The sequence below is a fragment of the Moschus berezovskii genome, chromosome 7 (assembly GCF_049115385.1).
Source record: "Moschus berezovskii isolate FMDL1 chromosome 7, NW_MosBer_1.0, whole genome shotgun sequence".
In the NCBI taxonomy this organism is placed as follows: Eukaryota; Metazoa; Chordata; class Mammalia; order Artiodactyla; family Moschidae; genus Moschus; species Moschus berezovskii.
The window spans coordinates 59,588,770-59,609,350 of record NC_142466.1 but is presented as its reverse complement, the minus strand read 5'-3'; the positions used below and the strand labels follow the sequence as shown (position 1 = coordinate 59,609,350).

General features: G+C 41.2%; 1 protein-coding gene across 2 annotated transcripts in view; it reads right to left on the bottom strand.

Annotated features, from left to right (window-relative positions):
* The window catches only part of PCSK5 (proprotein convertase subtilisin/kexin type 5), a 507,981-nt gene that overhangs the window by 41,623 nt on the left and 445,777 nt on the right, over window positions 1–20,581 (bottom strand). For both annotated transcript variants that reach the window (XM_055426904.2, XM_088837941.1), the window contains exons 25-27: window positions 7,538–7,580; window positions 3,995–4,131; window positions 2,779–2,979 (exon numbers count right to left, since the gene is read on the bottom strand). In XM_055426904.2, coding sequence (XP_055282879.2) covers window positions 2,779–2,979; window positions 3,995–4,131; window positions 7,538–7,580 — 381 coding nt within the window. The remainder of the gene's footprint in view (window positions 1–2,778; window positions 2,980–3,994; window positions 4,132–7,537; window positions 7,581–20,581) is intronic.

Genomic DNA, 20,581 nt, shown 5'->3' with positions numbered 1-20,581 from the left:
GGCTCACAGGTTTAGTTGCCGTGCAGCATGTGGGATTGTGGGATCTTCCTGGACCAGGGATCGAACAGGTGTCCCTTGTATTGCAAGGTGTTTTCTTAAGCACTGGACCACCAGGGAAGCCCTCAAAGGGCTTTGACAAAGGGTGATGACCTGTCGTCATCAGCACTCTCATTATGAGTAGCCACCTTATTAAAAGAGAAGTCCAGTGGACTCTAGTTGGATTTTTATTTCAAAGCGTTGTTTTTCCAACACATGCTGACATAGACAATGGGATGGTTTTAGCTTTTGGATGTAAGCATGATCTTATTGTTTCCACTGGCAGTAGTGTGGGTGAAGAAATGGGATTAAGTTTGTCCCATCTGCTCTGTCCTACGTGTATCTGAGTCTGTGTTTGAAACAACAAAAACACCACAACACCTCGCTGGCACCACCTGGATGGCTCCATTCTCTCATGAGCACTCTGGTTTGTCTGGGCTCCCTCTGAGTTGACCAAGAATGACTGCAGTCTTCTTTCTATCATCTTAAAGGTGCAGCTAACAGTGCTTGTTCTCTGGAATCGTCTACTCTCCTATTACAACCTCAGCCTTGTTTCTTAAGGAAAAAAAATCAGGAGGAAAAATGCAGGCATTGGTTTAAATACACTCAGGGCCTTGTGGAGTACGTTGCCATTTCCCGTCCATTTCAGTGGTGTCTAAACCATGCTGGGGAACCTGAGTTGTGGCCTCACCTTGCTCAGTGAAGACACAGTTTTTTCTCATTGTTCATAGTCTGCATGCATGTATTATTCCCTGGATTGTAGGTGTGGAAAAGTTCTGCTATGTCATTGACTTTATTGCTCTTGTCCGGCCATGAGAAACAGTCTCATCTGCTTTGTGAATCCCTCATTAGTGCTATCTCCCCAAATGGACTAATTCCTTTCTCTCTTCACAAATATTGCATTTTGATAGTAGAAAAGGCAGAGGGGTAGATGTGGTGCCTCGCAAAGTGGGGAGCAGTGAAGCCTTGATTTCTGCTTGCAGAGTGCGTAGTCCAGTTGAAAGGGATGTGTAATCATTTGGGGAATCGAGTCTGCTCTGGCTCTTGGCTCCCTGAACCTTTTCATCATCTGGACACCAGATAAAATACAGATGTTCTGAGCTAGAAACACAGCACAGACTATTTTCCTCTTGGCTTGCACCGCCTCTTAAATGCCTGCATGCCAGACAAACTCGTTTTCAGCATTTTGATTCAGCTATAATTCACGGAAGATACCCCAATCTGGAATGAATGATTTTCTTCCCAGCTCTGCCTCTGAAATCAGCCCGCATTCTTGGTGGCCTTTGGCCACTGGGTTTGTGATGGTGTCTGAGCTGCTCTTGCGTTAAGTCACGTAGGCGACACTGTCATCGTAGACAGCAGCTGCGGACATCCTTCCTCTGAGACTTAGCAAGAGGCTTTTCTCCTGCCCCAGATCATCCCTCCCTCCAGCTCTTACAAGACTCATCCCAAGCAGACCTGCTTTCAGCTGCTGCTGCTTCTGCACTGAAATGACCTTTTTAAACAAATCCTTGCCTTGAAATCAAGACAGAGAGCATCTCTTGTTTTCATCGGTGTCTCTGCATGGAATGTGAGTCAGATTTTTCCAGCAGGAGGAGGATTTTGTTTTTTAACCACCTCAGACATGGAGAGGCCACTGCAAGGTTGTAATTATCTTACCAGGAAGCCTGTGACCAAGGCTTCAGGGTCTGGCGGCCACTTCTGAAGACTCAGGTGGGAATGAATGCACGTCGGTCTTTACTGTTAGACTCTAAGCTCCCACACGTTTTCTCCCTCCTGCCCCCTTTCAAGCCCACCTGCTTCCCACATCTGCAACTAGAGAGGGTAAATTTTAAAAGGTAAACTTGAATGATGGCAAGTTCTGTTAATCCAGCCAGAAAGACCAGCCATTTTAGCTGAAGTCCCCATCTTTTTTGTCTAGGGGCTTCTCAGATGGCACAGTGATAAGGAATCCACCTGGCAGTGCAGTAGATACAAGAGACCTGGGTTTGATCCCTGGGTCAGGAAGATTCCCTGAAGTAGGAAATAGCAACCCACTCCAGTATTCTTGCCTGGAAAATTCCATGGACAGAGGAGCCTGGTGGGATACAGCCCATGGAGTCTCAAAGAGTCAGACACGACTTACCGACTAAGCACTTCCTTGTCTAACTGGACAGGCTGTCCCACTAATGATTTTCTTTTCTCTTTTTCTTAAAGATATATGTGAGTGTCATCGAAGCTATTCTGAAATCTTTGAGAAAGTGGTAGTCATTTCTCTTTCTCTCTTTGTGTGCTCTGCAGCCCACTCCACCCAGCTAGACACACAAGTGGCCTGATCAGTTGCCCTTTGGTGTTTCCCTCCTGACCAAGGGCTTCCCAGCTGACTCAGTGGTAAAGAATCCGCCTGCAATTCAGGAGGCGTGGGTTTGATCCCTGGGTGGGGAAGATCCCCTGGGGGAGGAAATAGCAATCCACTCCAGTATTCTTGCCTGGGAAATCCCACAGAGGAGCCTGTGGGCTACAATCCGTGGGGTCGCAAAGAGTCAGACATGACTGAGCGACTAAACAGCAGCAGCTCCTGACTAAATGCCAGCCACACCCTCCTGCCCTTTCCTGTGGTGAGCATCACAGAGGCTCCGGGATGCCATGCTTTTGTTTCACTGCCTAGCCTGCGTCTCTTGGGTATCCTGAAAGCAAGGGTTTGGAGTGGGGGAGGGGGAGGGCACAGCTGGACACCTGCGATCCCTCTTGGGGGGCACATACCATTCCAGAAGCTGCCTTCCTCCTGGGTCTGGGCGTGACGCACACATGTCCCCCGTAGCAGCTGCAGGCCTTCTCGGCAGCTGCTGCATTGGTTATGGCCAAGGCCGGTGCAGGTTTCACAGGCTTGGTGGCAGGGCTCACAGTTTCCCATCTCTGGGTCACTGTAGAAGCCAGGGCCACAGTTCCTCACGCAGCTGCCCCCTATGTGAGAATATAAGACAGGAAGCCTGAAGTGGAAGCCTGGCTGGCTGAGCCGGGTGCTCTGCGCAGGGCCAAGTTCTAAACAGGCCAAAGGGAGGCTGAGGAACATTTTTTAATCTTTAAAGAAACCGTGATGACATTCGCATATTTCAACCCAAGAATTGTGTCTTAATAAATCCAACACTTTAAGTCCTCTTTCAACTGAAAATTTAAGTTGGCTATCAAGGGTTGGGAGCATGAAGACTTTTATGTTCTCAAGACTTTGAAAAATTGCAGATAAAATGATCTCCACACATACAGAACCCCTGAAGGTCCCTGTGTCTGCCCCACTGTCTCTCCCAATTGGAAGACTCACAGTGTATTTCCTTCCCAACCATTCATTTCCATCAAAGTCAATGAGTTGACTTAAATCTAAGACTAAAAGATGTTACTTAACTTTTATAGTGCAGGGAATATAGAACATGAATAAAGTCTCAAGGAAAGAGTCCTGTTCTGAACGTTCCAGGTGACTTCAGTTCCAAAGCATTTATTTCTCTTCAGTGTCTGTCCCTCCCTTCCACTCACTCTGCTTTCCATCAGCTTGGAGATGCTTGAGAGTAATTAGTGAAGTAGGAATGATGCTTCAGTAATAAAAGCAGAAGGAAGTAGTCCTGCCTAATGTTTATTTTCATACCAAAGTAAAATTCATCTTTGGACAAGAGGCACAGGAAGACTCTAAAATCTATCAGACAAGCTCTCTTGTTTCTGAATAGAGCGCTGGAGCCTTGTTCTCACTTTGTACCATGCCTGTTTTCAAGCTTGCGGCTTCCCTGGTGGCTCAGAGGGTAAAGAATCTGCCTGCAATGCAGGAGACCGTGGTTTGATCCCTGGGTTGGGAAGATCCCCTGGAGAAGGGAATGGCAACCCACTCCAGTATTTTTGCCTGGAGAATCCCATGGACAGAGGAGCATGGCAGTCTACTATCCATAGGGTCGCAAAGAGTTGGATGCAACTGAGCAACTATTTTCAGGCTTACCCAAGAGGAAGAAGCCCTCTTCACACCAGTAACACTCATTCTGGTCACAGTTTCCACAGTTGTTATCACACGCTTTGCATTCAAATTCTTCCCTGTAGGTCTTCTCAGGACAGGTTTTATAACAGTGGTGTTTGAACCTGGGGAGATAAGATGCAGTTTCTTCCATGAGCTGGGTTAACATATTTCTCTTTGTCACCATAATTTCATCTCCTTATGTGTCTACACATAATTTCTTTTGAAGTTATAATCTTTTCTTCCTTAATAACTTAAAATATAAGTGACATACACATTACATTAGTTCCAGATGTACAACATAATAATTCAGTATTTGTATATATTCCAAAATGATCACCACAGTAAGTCTAGTTAACATCTGTTATCGTAGTTACAGAAGTTTTTTTCTTGTGATAGGAATTTTAGGATCTATTCTCCTAGCAATTTTCAAATATTGTGCATCATTAAATTTTTTATTGAGGAGGAATAGTTGATGTACAATATTATATGTTTCAAGTGTACCACATAGTGATTCATAATTTTTAGAGATTATATTACGCTTATAGTTATAAAATATTAGCTATGTTTCCCGTGTGTACAACGCATTCTTGTAAATTAATTACTTTACGCATACATTACTCATCATTTTTAAAGTGAAGTCTGCTTAATTTACTATGTTGTGTTAGTTTCTAGCGTCCAGCAAAGTGATTCACATGCACACACGTATATCTTCTCCTTTAGATTCAGTTTTATATTTATTTCCTTTTTAAGATTCCTTTTCATTATAGGTTATTACAAGATGTTGAGTAGAGTCCCCTTTGCTATACAGTAGGTCCTTGTTTTCTATTTTGTATATAGTGTGTGTGTGCTCAGTCCCTCAGTCTCTGACTCTTTGCAGCCCCACGGGACTGCAGCCCGCCAGGCTCCTCTATCCATGGGTTCTCCAGGCAAGAATACTGGAGTGGGTTGCCACTTCCTCCTATAGGGGATCTTCCCTACCCAGGGATCAGAACTGTGTCTCTTGCATCTCCTGCATTGGCAGGCAGATTCTTTACCACTTGCACCACCTGGGAAGCCCGTATATACAGTAATTTGTGTATGTTAATGCCAAACTCCTAATTTATCTCTCCATCTGTATTACACATTGTTTATAAAAGGGGTCCATATTTGTGTTCAAGGGAGAAAACTTGGGTCTATTGTGTGTGTGCCATTAACCACCTCCCTCTAAACTTCAAGTTCCCTTTATTGGGACCGCAGGGAGGGGCCTAGAAAGAAGGAGAAGGGTACATTTATTCATGGAGTACTGATTATATGTCAGGTATTAGCTCACTTAAACCTCTGCACAATCCCCATATGGTAGCTGTTATGTATCTTTAATTTCCAGATAAGGGAACTGTAATTTCCTTAAAATCACATAGGTAAGGGGGACTGGGATTCTACCCAAGGTCTGTTTGAACAGACAACTTATGTGCTTTTGCCACCTGGCAGTCGCCAGGTCTGAAACAGGTCAGTGTTGAGTTCAAGTAGTCTCATGAGTCCATGAGGTCTATTACCAGATTATTGATATTACCAATGAAGTGCCCAAGTTTTTCTGTGTATATCGTTTTATATAGATCATCTCTTATTCTCGCTCTACGGTAAAGCGTTGTAATTCAGACTCCACTGAAGTTCATTTGAAGGGGGATTGGAATGAAGTTGACCTTTGCCCTCTAGTAAGTTTCGCTGTCAAAAAGATATCACAGGGAAGCTTTGTATTTCTTCCTTAACAACATCTATTGTGCAGTGTTTAATTAGCTGTATTAGAAATGACTGCATATCATAAAGGGCTAATATGTATTTCTGGAAACAAATGTCTGATGTTTTATGCTTAGTGATGCTGGCCATGTTCTTTCAGTGTATTTGTATCTCAAGGGGTTTTATGAAACGTGTTCGTTAGTGTGCAGTGCTGAAGTGGAGAGGTGGGCTCCAAAGTCCAACAGAGGAAACGGCTCTCAGGATGTAGGTGCCAGAGGATGTAGGTGCAGGTGAAGGGGTGTGTTCTGGTATCAAAGTGAAGAAGGCAGGCAGGGTAGAGCTAGGCTGGAGGGGTGTTGGTTGTTGTTTAGTCACTAAGTTGTGTCCAACTGTTTTTTTTTCACTCTGTGGACTATAGCCCTCTAGACTCCTCTGTCCATGAAATTCTTCCCAGGCAAGAATACTGGAATGGGTTGCTATTTGCTTCAGGGGATCTTCACTACCCAGGGGTCAAACCCAAGTCTCCTGCATTGCAGGAGGATTCTTTACCATCTGAGCCACCAGGTAAGACCCAGGGTGGAGGGATACAGAGCTGTAATAGGGACAAAGAGAATTGCTCACCTGCTTCTGCATGGTTGCTATTTTTTTTTTATTTGAGTCTGAGTTCTCCTTTCTTGGCTCCTAGAGGAACATTTTGTACCTCCAACCTTGTGACCTTGCCAAGAAATGCTTGCATTTCTGCTCTTCATGTCTGCTGCGGGTTAGTGTGGTGGGCCACATGCCAACTATGAATGTGCTGACAAAGGACTGGCTGCTCATTGAGTGTCATCTGGTCTACCTTACAATAATCAAGTCTAGGGGCCTCTTCTCCACCCCCACCCCTATTTAAATGGGACAGTAATTTAAATCATTTAATCAGGAGGATGTAGAGACATAGTCATTGTAGAGAATATTAGGCAATTCTGGAAAAGTTGAATTAAAACCATAAGTTTAAGTAATGCTGAGGTTAATAGATTATTTTTTAGTATGTCTTAGCTTGTTGGGTTTCCCTTCTCTCCCATTGTCCTCACCCCTTTTAACCTCTTTCTACCCACCACCACATTTTGAGTTCTTGGAATCTGATGGAGGAGAAAGGCCAGGTGTTGACAGAAGGAGTCAGCCCACCAAAGTGGAGGCGACCCAAACATACACCACCCCAAAGAGCCTTGTCTCCCTTCTTTTCTTAGTTTTTCTTCCAAGATAGGCACCAATGTATCCTGGAAGGGAGACAAGAATAGGAGGGGGAGGTGATACTGAGACATAACATCCTTGATTTGTGGATTTGTGTCAGAGAACTTTGGGGTGATGGTTATCTGCATTTCATTTAACCTAGTGGTCTTCATCTCTCATTGCCTGTAGGGGGATTAAGAGCTTAACAAACACCTGGCTTCATCCTGGACTGTCTGACTGCCCTTTAGAACGAGGTCTCCATGCAGACATTTGGAAACAACTTACTTGGGGTCGAGTGTATTATTAAAGTTTGTCCATAAACAGCAAGGTCTGAATCTTGGTAACCCATGGCAAGATTCCTAGACACCAGTGTCAGGCTGGGTGACTTCCAGGACCAAGAGAGAGAGGACCTCCTTTCGAGGCAAGAAAACAGCTGGGCTCTTATTGCTAAATCCAAGAATTGTTCATTAATAGCCTGACAAGAGAGAGTTGCTTCAGGCTGCAGGGCCTCTTTGCTTTAATCACTGGATTTAAGATTAAGTCAGTAATGCTTAAACTGCAGAAAAAGTTAGTGCCATGGAAAAAAAAAAAAAAGACCAGACTTACATGTAGTACCCTGTAGCGCATGATGTGCAGGTTCCTGGATCATCTGGAAAATAATTATAAAAATAATAATCATCGAGTTCATCATTTGAAAAACTGAGTTTTAGAAAAGTTGTGGCTTGAGACACATGCTTATGGGATGGTTTCACAAAATGTACTGTCTAGAAATGATGTTTGAGTAGATTGCACCATTTTTAAATTAGTAACAAGATGTATGCTACAATTTATCTTTATTAAAGCTAGTAAAATAAGAGTTCTCATAAAAACTTGGCCCTGACTTTCAAGGAGGAATAGGTCTAAGCTACTGGGTCTTCAAATTGCTGATCATGAATGATCTACATAAAGAAGCTCCTGACCACAACCTAGGTAAAGGCTTCAGGTGTGTCCACGCACACATTTGGAAGGGACTGCAAGCTTCCAACCTGAATGGTGGATTTTTCATGAGTTACCCCTTAGTGGCAATGTGAGGGAGTCTCGTCTGGGAGGCTTCTTTGAAATCTGGATAAGTATTTATTTATTTTTCTAATACAGTATATCCTTTTGTTCTGCTCTTCACCACCCTCTTAAAGAAACTGTCCTGTTCTCATTAAATACAGTGATTCACTGTGTCCCTGTTGGCTCAGAGGACTCTTTCCTACAACTTTCAGGCGACTTAATGAGAAAGAAAGGACTTTGCGAATCACTAACTTAGACTGTTTCTCTCTCCTGTCCCTCCCTGAAAGATCCCAACTCCAAGATACAGTTATTAAGACAATTTGGTGACTTGCTCTGGCCTGAAGTTCTTGTGAGTGACAGAGTTACTTCCAGTAAGTTCTTTCTGTTATCTAACTTATACTCTAATTTTGCTCTTTTTGTTCTAAAAGGAGATAGAAAACAGTTGCTCCTTTTTGAAATGTTCCTCTTGGTATATGAGGATTTATGTCACCTTTAACTTTATTTAAACTAAATATTGGATTGGCCCAAAAGTTCATTTGAGATGTTATAGAAAAACCCAAATGAACTTTTGGGCCAACCCAATAAAATTATGTCCTTTGAACTTTGTGCTTGGTTTTCATTTCTAATTTAATTTAGGCTTTATTCTGGTTTTTGAGGAGTCTGCTCCTTGATGGCAGAGTCAGCTTCATCTGAGTCTTTAGTCAGACTTTCATCTTGGCTCCTCCTAAACACTGCTGTGTATCATGCATACTGCGACTAATACATGTGCCGAAAACTAGTGGAAAATTTCTAGAAGAGTTTCTACCATGTAAGTAGGGATCCCTAGAACCTTCTGGAAACAGCCTAGTGATGATACCACGGAGAGGGCACTGGCCTAGGAACTGGGCTCAGTCAGTTCAGTTCAGTCGCTCAGTCGTGTCCGACTCTCCGCGACCCCATGAATCACAGCACGCCAGGCCTCCCTGTCCATCACCAACTCCCGGAGTACACTCAAACTCATGTCCACAGAGTCGGTGATGCCATCCAGCCATCTCATTCTCCGTCGTCCCCTTCTCCTCCCGCCCCCAACCTTTCCCAGCATCAGAGTCTTTTCCAGTGAGTCAACTCGTCGCATGAGGTGGCCAAAGTATTGCAGTTTCAGCTTTAGCATCAGTCCCTCCAATGAACATCCAGGATTGATCTCCTTTAGAATGGACTGGTTGGATCTCCTTGCAGTATAAGGGACTCTCAAGAGTCTTCTCCAACACCACAGTTCAAAAGCATCGATTCTTCTGCGATCAGCCTTCTTCTACCTGTGTTTAATTTGAAGTTTTCACCCTGGCTCAACTGTTTTATGAACTTGCATAAGCATCACTCTACTTTCTGAGTGCTGATTTCTGCAGGTATAAAATGATTCTGTTGGATAAGACTGTTGCTAAGCCTCTCTCCTCAATATTTGACTGTTGCAAAGTCAAATATTCTGAAGCTAAGTCTAGCAGGAGTAGGCAATCTATGGCCTACTCGGGGGGCCCCTTTTGTTTGCATATTGTGTGTGAATTCTTCCATGCCACAGCCTCAGAGTGGTTGAAACAGAGTTAGAAAGTATTTAGCGTCTGTCACTTTACATGTGCTGGCCCCTGGCTGTAGCACTGTTGGCTCATGACTTGGTCATGCTCACCTCTGTTAGATAACATGGATGTAAACATTATTATCTTAACAGCTTGTCCCAGAGTTCCTCTAAAGAGCTGTCTATATTTAGGAAAATATCTTGTTAAGCCACTTGGGATACAAGTTTAATCAGAATGATTAAACAAGAGCCAAGACAATCAAGGAGATAGCCTTCTGCAGGAGGCGATGATTTGCTCATGGGAGGGAAATAGTTTCTGTGTCTGGGTCAGCATGTTTCACTGTAGGGTGACCAGAGCAGGACAGTAAAGTGAATCATAAACCAGGCGAATTGTGTCATCATGGAAAGGAAAAGCTCACTGGAATTTGTGGAATTCTCAGGAGTGGGCTTTATGTTTCTACAATCCATTGACTGGGGATCTGAGTCCATTTTAAGAGGGTGCAAAGGTCCCAGTGAGCACTAGTGGTTATATTGGGTGAGTTTATTTCCCACTATGAGTCTGTGTTTGCATCTGCATTCTTTTTAGTCCTGCTCCTAAAGAAATTGCTACTACTCGGCTTGCATTTGGGCAGCTTTCCTCTTCCCTGCCTGTCCTCAATGAACATATTTGACTCTGACAGTTTTGCTAATTTGGCAAGGGCTGAGGAAATTCTAATCCTGTTCTCTAATGTTCTGGCCATCCCTCCCATCTAGGAACTTAATGAGTTTGCTCCCTGCTCCCTTAAGCAGGTCACTGATGAAAATGTGAAACAGAACCAAGCCTCAGAAATGTGCATACCAATGTAATCTCCAGTCTCAGGACTTTTCCAGCCCAGTTGCACAGTGAATTTGGTACCTTAACAACAGTTTGCATAAATGAATAATGCATAGAACAAGAACTCTGTCTTATAACAGCTTATGAATGCCCATTAGTCTTGCTCATTATTACCAGTTCTAAAGCATAAGAATTGTTGAGAAAAAAATTTTTACCCCAGAAGACTCACAAGTCAGACATAACCTAAATGGATTTAGCTTGACCACTGGGAGGCAGCTGCTATGGGATAAAGGTAAGGTAACAATCCCAAACCTGGAAGTTGACTCTAAATCAGGTTGGCATTTGGATAGTAAGGAGGGCTTAAGGAAGAAAGATAAATTTTCCTGACTGTGTGTGTGTGTGTGTTGGAGTGGTGGTTGAAGAGTCTAAACAAGCTAGAATTGTTAACTGTCTTGGAAGGTGTTGTCCAGAGTAGGGTATTTAAATAGATCTGGTTATTTGATCTCGTCAAACTTGAGCTGAAAGTGTATATTTTGAGGAGGGATGGGGCAAGTTCAGACAGAATTCACAGTGAGAGCCTTCTGCTTTTGGAAAAAAAGTCTTCAGAAACAGCCACTGACTTTCAGCTGCTCACATCCCAGCTAAGGAGACTGTATGAACAGATGCCTTGTCAAGATGTCCCTTCTTGCAAAAATTTGTTTTATTGTCTCATTTTTACAGGATGGGCTGGGACAGGTAGGACTACAGTGTCCACTCTGTCTGGAAAGAGCTTCGTGATTCTCTGCATCCCTTTTCCATAGTCTCCTTGGAGACCAGCGGGGCTGGAACGCAGCGTGAGCGCACTGTCCTCGTGGAGACATCGACTCCTGCTATCAGTGTCACCTTCACTGGTCAGCTCACATTCTCTGCCATTTTATTATATTCTCAGTAATACCTGCAGCCTTTACCATTGAGTCAGGTGGATCAGGCCACGTCAGGAGTTAGTAGTTCTTAATGACCAACTATATTGGAAAAGGGGTATTTTAAACTTGAGATGGAACGGAACATTTACAAATGTTCAGAGTAAAATAATTTGTTTTTATGGTTTACATAAACTTTGAGCCACATAATTAAAAATACCTACAAGTTAAAATGATTCTAGTTTGCTTTTTCTAAACTTGTTTCTTATTGTGTGTTTATTTTTCATTTGAGGGAGGCAGAGGAAACTTGGTATCCTTAGAATAGCCTTTTATTAATATCATATAATATCTAGATATGCCAGAATTAGCCAGAAGTTAGAGAGATTGTTTAGGCAGAATTGACTCTCTGCAGAACTGTAGGGAAATGTTAATGTCAAGGTGCTCCCAACTTAGTTGTGGTTGTTTTTCTCAAAATTCATTTTCAGGTTTCTAGGACTTTTATCCACACCCTATGCTAGCCTGGCCTCTATCTTCTATTGGCTATTGAAACCTGTATGACCCCTGTCTCATCACTGCAAAGACCTACTAGGTTACTACCTAGGATGCTAGACTAATGGTTGTGTTAAACTCGCAGTCTTGGGAGGCTCCTAATACCTCAGTCTCTTCTCGGGTGTTCTAGATTCATTAGGGTCCTTCTACTGTGATCTCTTAGACCACATCCGTAAAGATGCCATAAAATAGTGCCCACCTCATTGTAATTCAGCATACCCTGGATGCTTGTTTGCTTTTCTCAAGATGATCCCAACTTTTGGACTCGGTCACCTTCTTGGGTCCAGTCACCTATATCCTAGGCTTGAGAAAATCTGGGGCTTTACCTGCCTTCCCAGTGCCTCCTACACTCAGGCAAAGCATTAGACCAAACTGATGCTCCCACCATATTATATAGGTTTCTAGTCCCAATAACTTTCCAAAGCTCCATAACAACACAAATCAAAAGCAGTACTCTCCATATTTTTTGAAATGTTTAAAAAAATTAGCATGTGCCTGCAATGCATATATGTCTGTCTAAATTATTTATATGTACTGGTGCATGAATATTTTACATATGTCAGAAAGGCATGCTAAAGTAGAAGATTTAAGAGGATAATATAATTTTGAATACAAATTCTGTATTTTTCTATAGCCCTAATGGGTTGTCTTGCATACTTTAGAGACCGCTCACTCAGGCCACACTTAACCAAAAGCCATATCTGAGCTAATGAATTCATATATTGCTGCTGCTAAGTCACTTCAGTTGTGTCCAACTCTGTGCGACCCCATAGACGGTAGCCCACCAGGCTCCCCTGTCCCTGGGATTCTCCAGGCAAGAACACTGGAGTGGGTTGCCATCTCCTTCTCCAATGTGTGAAAGTGAAAAGTGAAAGTGAAGTCGCTCAGTCATGTCCGACTCATAGCGCTCCCATGGACTGCAGCCTACCAGGCTCCTCCATCCATGGGATTTTCTAGGCAAGAGTACTGGAGTGGCTTGCCATTGCCTTCTCCGGAATTCATATATTAAACTCCCCAAAATATGTCTTACATTTGGTTCCTTAAAGTTATAATTGAAAGGAATGGCTTTCTGATGGGTTCACTCATATGAATATGTCTAAGGACTGCCTGCTCTTGACTTCCAGCCCATATTTATAGACAGATTATAATTCTAATCAACTTGTTCATCTAGCACTTTGGGGTTGAAAGAAAGGTTGAAAATGCAGATATTAATGAACATGCTTTAATGATGGGGCTGGGTGCTACTTTCTGTACCTTTCCACCACCCTCTATAGATTTAGTTCAGTTCAGTTCAGTTCAGTTTAGTTGCTCAGTCGTGTCCGACTCTCCGCGACCCCATGAATCACAGCACGCCAGGCCTCCCTGTCCATCACCAACTCCCGGAGCTCACTCAAACTCATGTCCACAGAGTCGGTGATGCCATCCAGCCATCTCATTCTCGGTCGTCCCCTTCTCCTCCCGCCCCCAACCTTTCCCAGCACCAGAGTCTTTTCCAGTGAGTCAACTCGTCACAACACAAATTTATTTCTCTAGATGAAAATAACCAGTTCTCATGTCCCTGCAAAAGACAGCCTAAAAGTTCATCTGTTGGGAACAAGTTAAAAAAATATGGCACATTTGTATAACATGGGCTAGTACAAAACCATTCAAATTTTGTTTCTCATGAGTGTTTAGAGATATGAAAACATTTTCATGATAGGCTAGGTGAAATTGGATGATAATCCATATCTAGGTACATGTATAATCTATCCATCTATATGTATGTATAGATACAACTTTATAAAAAATCAGAAGAAAAAGCTAAAATGTTAATAGTCATCTGTGATTTCATTTGTGTGTCTGTGTATGTTTCTATTTTCCTAATAAGTGTGTGTCATGGAATTTGTTAGAATCAGAAATGCTATTAAGGGAAGAAAGAAAGTGCTTAGGTTATGAGTCTCTGGCGTCCTTTGGGCCATGTGTCTGGAAACACTCTCTGCCCACAGATCTCCTCTAAGGAAGCTGGCCTTTTGGTTCTGCTCTTCATTTTTTGTCCCTTTCCTGCCCACTTCTGTTCTTTCATCTTTCCATTTTGCTTCTCAGCATTCTCTAATTTTACATCACTGGGACAGGACTGACGTTCTTCCATGGGGTGCAATTAAAACAGTGGCAGATGTTTGTACAAACTCCCTTGTAAAAATTCACTTTTAATATGAATTGTTTTTCTGATAGGATTCTGTTAAGAAGGTAGTTGACTGGGAAATGGGGTTGTTCTTGGCTCTGTCTCAGACTCCCTAAGTGGTAGGGCTATCCCTTGAGCCATCCACTTTAAAACAGCCTTCTTGGAGCTTCAGTAGAATGTCCACCTCCTACTGAGGTGCACTGCTGCTTCCTTTGAGGAAACAGCATTATAAGCAGCCAGTACTTAAATTGTTTAGGGAAATAATTAAGCACATTGTCAATAATGCATATTCTCTGAGAGTAAATATGTACTTCGTTACTGCACAGTGCTGTACAAATCTGTAGGCAAGTCAGTGACGTTCCTCACCCCACCCCAGAAAAATGAGCTGGGTTAAGATTTATATGCCAAAAAAGTGCAACTAATTATAAGCCCCAAATAGCACTAGAAAGTACATAATTCAAATATGCTTTGCACTTATAATTTCTTCAAATAGTGAACACTCAAATATGAAATGGACCCTCTGACAGCTTTGTCAAAGCAGATGATTTTTCTGGAAGGTTCAGTGGTGCTGGGATACAAAGTATTTGGTTAGGGGCACTGTTGATGATTTTCAATCGTTTTGTCCTCAATGGTGTCCAAGGACAATGAATAAATATTTGAATTGGCAGTAATGCAAGTAGTGCAGCTGACAGTGGGGCACAACCCACTGGAGGGACACAGTAGAAGAGTCATGAATAAATAATCTAAATCATTGTCTACAAATGTTGGCTAGAGAGGGCTCTGTTCTAGGTTGGATTTTAGTCTTTACCAAGTCTCCTGATTCCAACAATGGAATAGCATAATAGTTGAGCTGTTTATGGATTTTCGTCCTTCTCTAAAGCAACTAGCAGGTAAAAGTGATGGCTGAATATACACAGCTGAGTTCATGTGAGGATTGCTCACTACAGCTGTAGGTTCCTTCACTTATTCATTCATTCTAGGACTTACATTTTAGAGGGAAGACAGATGATAAAAGAAAAATTAGATCATTTTTAGAATCTAAATAAAAAATATAGTTTTTCAATAAATGTATTAAGTAGCCACTAAAATTCAGGCTCCATGAAGACAGCTTGTTTTGCTTGGTTTTGTTTTTCTTAAAATACCTTAATACCAACAGCATTGCCTGGCACATAGCAGACACTCCAGAAATAGGCATTGAATGAAGAAGAAAAACATAAATAATTCATTCAGATAAAGGGTTAGAAGTGATGAGACTATGATGGAGAAGGGAGGCTTTAACTTAGGCTAGTTGGGAAAGAGCCTTTCAAGAACTGACACTTGAATAGAGATCAGAATGATAACACAGAGTTATCCCTGTGTAGTTCTGAGGGTAGAATGTTCTAGACAGAGACCAGGAAAGTTTGATCTGTTTATGGTATAACATAATGTCAACCACAATGAGGTACCATTTCACGCCAGTCAGAATGGCTGCTATCCAAACATCTACAAGCAATAAATGCTGGAGAGGGTGTGCAGAAAAGGGAACCCTTTTACACTGTTGGTGGGAATGCAAACTAGTACAACCACTATGGAGAACAGTGTGGAGATTCCTTAAAAAACTGGAAATAGAACTGCCATACACACCGAGGAAACCAGAATTGAAAGAGACACATATACTCCAATGTTCATCGCAGCACTGTTTATAATAGCCAGGACATGGAAGCAACCTAGATATCCATCTGCAGACGAATGGATAAGAAAGCTTTGGTACATATACACAATGGAGTATTATAAAAAGAATACATTTGAATCAGTTCTAATGAGGTGGTTGAAACTGGAGCCTATTATACAGAGTGAAGTAAGTCAAAAAGAAAAACACCAATACAGTATATTAACGCATATATATGGAATTTAGAAAGATGATAATGATAACCCTGTATGTGAGACAGCAAAAGAGACATAGATGTATAGAACAGTCTTTTGGACTCTGTGGGAGAGGGCGAGGGTGGGATGATTTTGGAGAATGGCATTGAAACATGTATATTATCATATGTGAAACTAATCACCAGTCCAGGTTCGATGCATGATACAGGATGCTCGTGGCTGGTGCACTGGGATGAACCAGAGGGATGGGATGGAGAGGGAGGTGGGAGGGGGGTTCGAGATGGGGAACACATGTACACCAGGGGCAGATTCATGTCAATGTATGGCAAAACCAATACAGTAATGTAAAGTAATTAGCCTCCAATTGAAATAAATAAATTTAAAAAAACCCATAATGTCAAGAATGTCCGTGGGGCTGAAGAGAATAAAGAGAAAGGGAGAGAGTCAGGATATGAGGCCAGGGTCCAGGGCAGGACCAGATAAAACATAGTCTTACAGACCAAGGTAACAGGTTTGCATTCTAATCTAACAGTCATGGGAAGACATGAGGCATTGTATTAGAAAATAACTTATTTTACTGTAGACATGACTACCTTTATTAAATTGTAGATAGCAAAACTACTATTGCATGTAACACATTGAGAAACACCCTTTTAAGGAATATAGTAGAGGAAAAATGATTAGGGATAAACTAATACTATAGATGCAGTCATGAAGAAAAGTCAGATTTAAGAGAAATTGAGAAGATAAAATTGAGGAGAATAGATGTAAGATGTGAGAGATAAGGAAGTCAGATGACTCCCTGACTCTTGCTGTAGTACCTGGATGGATGGAAAAGAAGGAGAATTCAGCAACGAAATAACTTAGGAGCAATAAACACTTAACTGAAAGCAGTCCATGCACTGCTTTTCATGTTGTACAGAGTATATGCAGATAAGAAAGGCAATCACGGAGCTTGCAATCTGGTGAGGGGACAGCGAGTAACAAAGCTGGCTAGAGAAGACATCATGATGTAGTAAAATGTAAAACAGATGTAAAAACCTTTAATCTAGAGCACCACAGAAGTATTTGTTTAGGGCCTGAAAGAAACTAAGTTGTGATTCTCCTCTCTTCTCCCTTAAATAGGCCTTTCTCTGTCTTTTTGAATGGAAAAATTCAGAGTATTCTTATTATTGTTAGGGTTGCCAGATAAAATATAAGACTAAAATGAGAACCTAAGGACTACAGTTTCAGTGTAAGGATGAATTAAAAAATAAAGTTGCCCAGAGAAGAGGGCAACATCTACAGAACAACAACCAAACCATCCTGGTCCTGGGTTTGACACTGGGTAGATTAAAGCAACGACAACAACAAACCTCTTCTGGAAATTTGATCTTACATAGGTTTTTAATTATGTTGCATCTTACATTGGCTCTGACATAGGTTTTTAGTCAGAATTCATGTTATCTGTGTTTTCTGAAGTATCTCACAAGGAAAACTTAAACTAGACTCAGGTAGGTAGTATCCCAAGCAATTGGTAGAGGCAAGTGTGAATCCTGTCTAGAGAAATGTAATCTTAACCCAGATCTCAAAGTATTCTCACATTCATCCTTGATGTTAATCTCTCATTTTGATATTAATTTCTCATTAAATTCTTTCTTTTCTGCAATTCCCCTTTGTGTTTTTTCAGTTTTTTAACTTTATTGAGGCTTTTAGTGCTAAGTCAAAGATCTCTCTTGGTAAATGTCCCATTGCACTTGAAAATATGTGGGTTGTTTTCAAGATAACCTTTTTTTTTTTCTTCACATTTTAGTATAACATTTTTATTACCAATAGCACTTGTAGTATGTTTTCTTTTTTAATTTTAATTTTTTAACATCAAAAACATTTTGTATTGGGGTATAGCTCAAACATCTTTTGACATTGATTTCTAATGTAATTCCATAGTGGTTAGAGAATAGACTCTGTATGATTTTAGTACCTTTAGACCATGACATTTTTGCACTTTGTTTTGTGTCCCTGAATATATTCCAGTGTCTCCTGGTGTATAGTGTATGGGAACTTGAATAGAGTTTGTACTCTACTGTTGTGTGAAAATGGTATAAATCTCAATTATGTTGAATTGGTTAAAAAAAAAGAAATATTCTGACATTAAAGGAGAATGGTCACAGTTTAAAAACATAAGCCATAAGGAAATCAGGTGCTCTGAATGAAAGTCAGCAGAAATAATACACAGCAGAATCAGACCCACAGAGACTACAGATCTTGAAATTATCTGACATAAAAATAAAAATTTAATATTTCAGAGAAATGAAAGTGCATCTTGACCGAGGATGAGATGGCTGGATGGCATCACCGACTCTGTGGACTTGAGTCTGAGTGAACTCCGGGAGTTGGTGATGGACAGGGAGGCCTGGCGTGCTGTGATTCATGGGGTCGCGGAGAGTCGGATACGACTGAGCGACTGAACTGAACTGAACTGAACTTGAGAGTAGAAAAGTAACCGAATAGTTGAAGAGAACCATATGTAACCTCTGTAAGTGAAAGACATTAAAATTCAAATTTAAAACTCAATGGATAGATTAAGTAGATTAGGCATAAGAGGAAGAAAACTAGTAAACTAAAACACAAATACAAAGAAAAGATAGAATATTCAGTCCAGATAGACAAAAAAGCAAACAGTAAAGAGCAATGAGAGATAGTGGAGGTTAAAATGAGAAGGTCTAATATATGTTAAAGTTCCAAAAAGAGATGGTAGAATGTGAAAGAGGCAATGTTCAAAGAGAATAGAATACCTGAGAATTTTCCGGAGTTGTTAAAAGATAACTAGGCATTAGACCAAGAAACTGCATAAACGTATAATTAATTATATCTTTGATCTGAAAGAAGACCTATCATACTAAAATAGAATAACCAAGAAGATGAACAGCTCGTAGATTGTGGAGAAGAATCAAGAGACTTAATAAAGAGAAGGAAAATACCTTGAGAAGAAGATGTGAAATTTTGGTGAATGAAAGAATATCAGTCATTTCAGAAAGACACTAAAAGAGTTGCAGGAAGTTCTCTGAAATTGTGATGAAAGACTTGGAATCATAAAATATAAGAGCCAGAAGAGAACTTAGGCTCAAAGCCCAGCTTAAATGTTAGAAGAATATGAGGCATTTTTGTTTGTTTCTTTTGAATACTCTGCTTCTTCCAAAGAATGAGTCTTTTTCTGAGTTTCCAGTGAATTTTGTGTTTATGCTGCCACTCTTATCCAGTGGGGGTGTTGTGAATTATTAATGATCTGGCATATTCAGGGAATATATCTTACTCATCTCTGCAACCCTAGTCCCTAGTGTTATGCCCAGCATTAATTTATTCCTTTTGCAAGTATATTTTGGGTTTTACTATATGCTGTGGCTACAATGATGACTAGTTCCTGGTACAATATGGAGCTTATGGTCTATGGATCAATGCAGCAAGTAAAAAGATATTATAGAATGCTATGTGATCAGTGTTACGAACAGAATTGTGAACAATTTATGAAGAAAAAAGTGTGTGTGTGTGTGTGTGGAGGGGTTGCTTGAGGAAATGAAAGCTTAGATGAGATCTGAAAAATGAGTTTGAGGGGGAGAGAGGGTGGAAACTTTTTAATGTGGAAAAGCCTGGAGGTAGAAAGAGCTGAATTTATGGAGATAATTCCTTTAGTAAACGGGTTCATGAGATTCTTCTTGAAGAAACCATAGAGAGAGTAGCAAAAATCTTGTTAGAATACAGCATAGATGCCCTCACCTTAAAAACATACAGGTTTTTAAATTAAAGAATGGGAAAAATACAAAAGTGGTTTCCAAAGAATTTGAGGTAGCTCCTGTAAGTAGATGTTAGGACTCAAGGAAGCACGAAGAGATAGGAAAGAGAAGATGGAAGAAACCAGTGGCTAAATTACGAAGTTTTTATGTCATGCTCAGGAATACAGGTTTTACACAGAGCTGTAGGAAATCATTTTAGATTTGTAGGCAGTTGTCACAACAGGTTTAAGTTTTAGAAAGCATGCCATTTTGCAGGATAGAGCATGAAATTCAGAAGTGAAAGAATAGAAAAAGATTAGAATCAGGGAGACCAGTTAAAAAGACTATTGCAATATCCAGATGAACTATGTTTACGACCTGAACTATAGTAGTGGATGTGGGTTGAAGTGGACAGAGTGAACAATGTTTAGAAAGTAGAAATGACTTGGTGACTATTTGGGTTGAATTATGTCCCCCAAACAATGTGTTCACATGCTAACCCCTGATGCCTGTGACTGTGACCTTATTGGAAATAAATTCTTTGCAGATATAACAAAATTAAGATGAGCTCCTACTTGTAGGTCACTTAGTCCTCTCCGACTCTTTGCAACCCCATGGAATGTAGCCCACCAGGCTCCTCTGTCCATGGAATTCTCCAGGCAAGAATACTGGAGTGGGTTGCCATTACCTTCTCTGGGGGATCTTCCCAACCCAGGGATCAAACCTGGGTCTCCTGCTTTCTAGGCAGGTTCTTTACCATCTGAGCCACCAAGGAAACCTCACAGTAGATTAGGGTGGCCCCAGTCATTGGATTTAGGGGTCACACACTAGACTAGAGTAGCCCCTAAATCCAGTGATTTATATTTATATAACAACGCATGTGCAGACAGACATACAGTTTCAGAAGGAAGATGTTAATGAGATCATGGGGGAAGAGATTAGAGTAAAGTAGCTATAAGCCAAGGAAGGCAAGGATGACTTGAAACCACCAGAAGCCAGGAAGAGGCTAGGAAAGAACCTCCCTTGGAGCC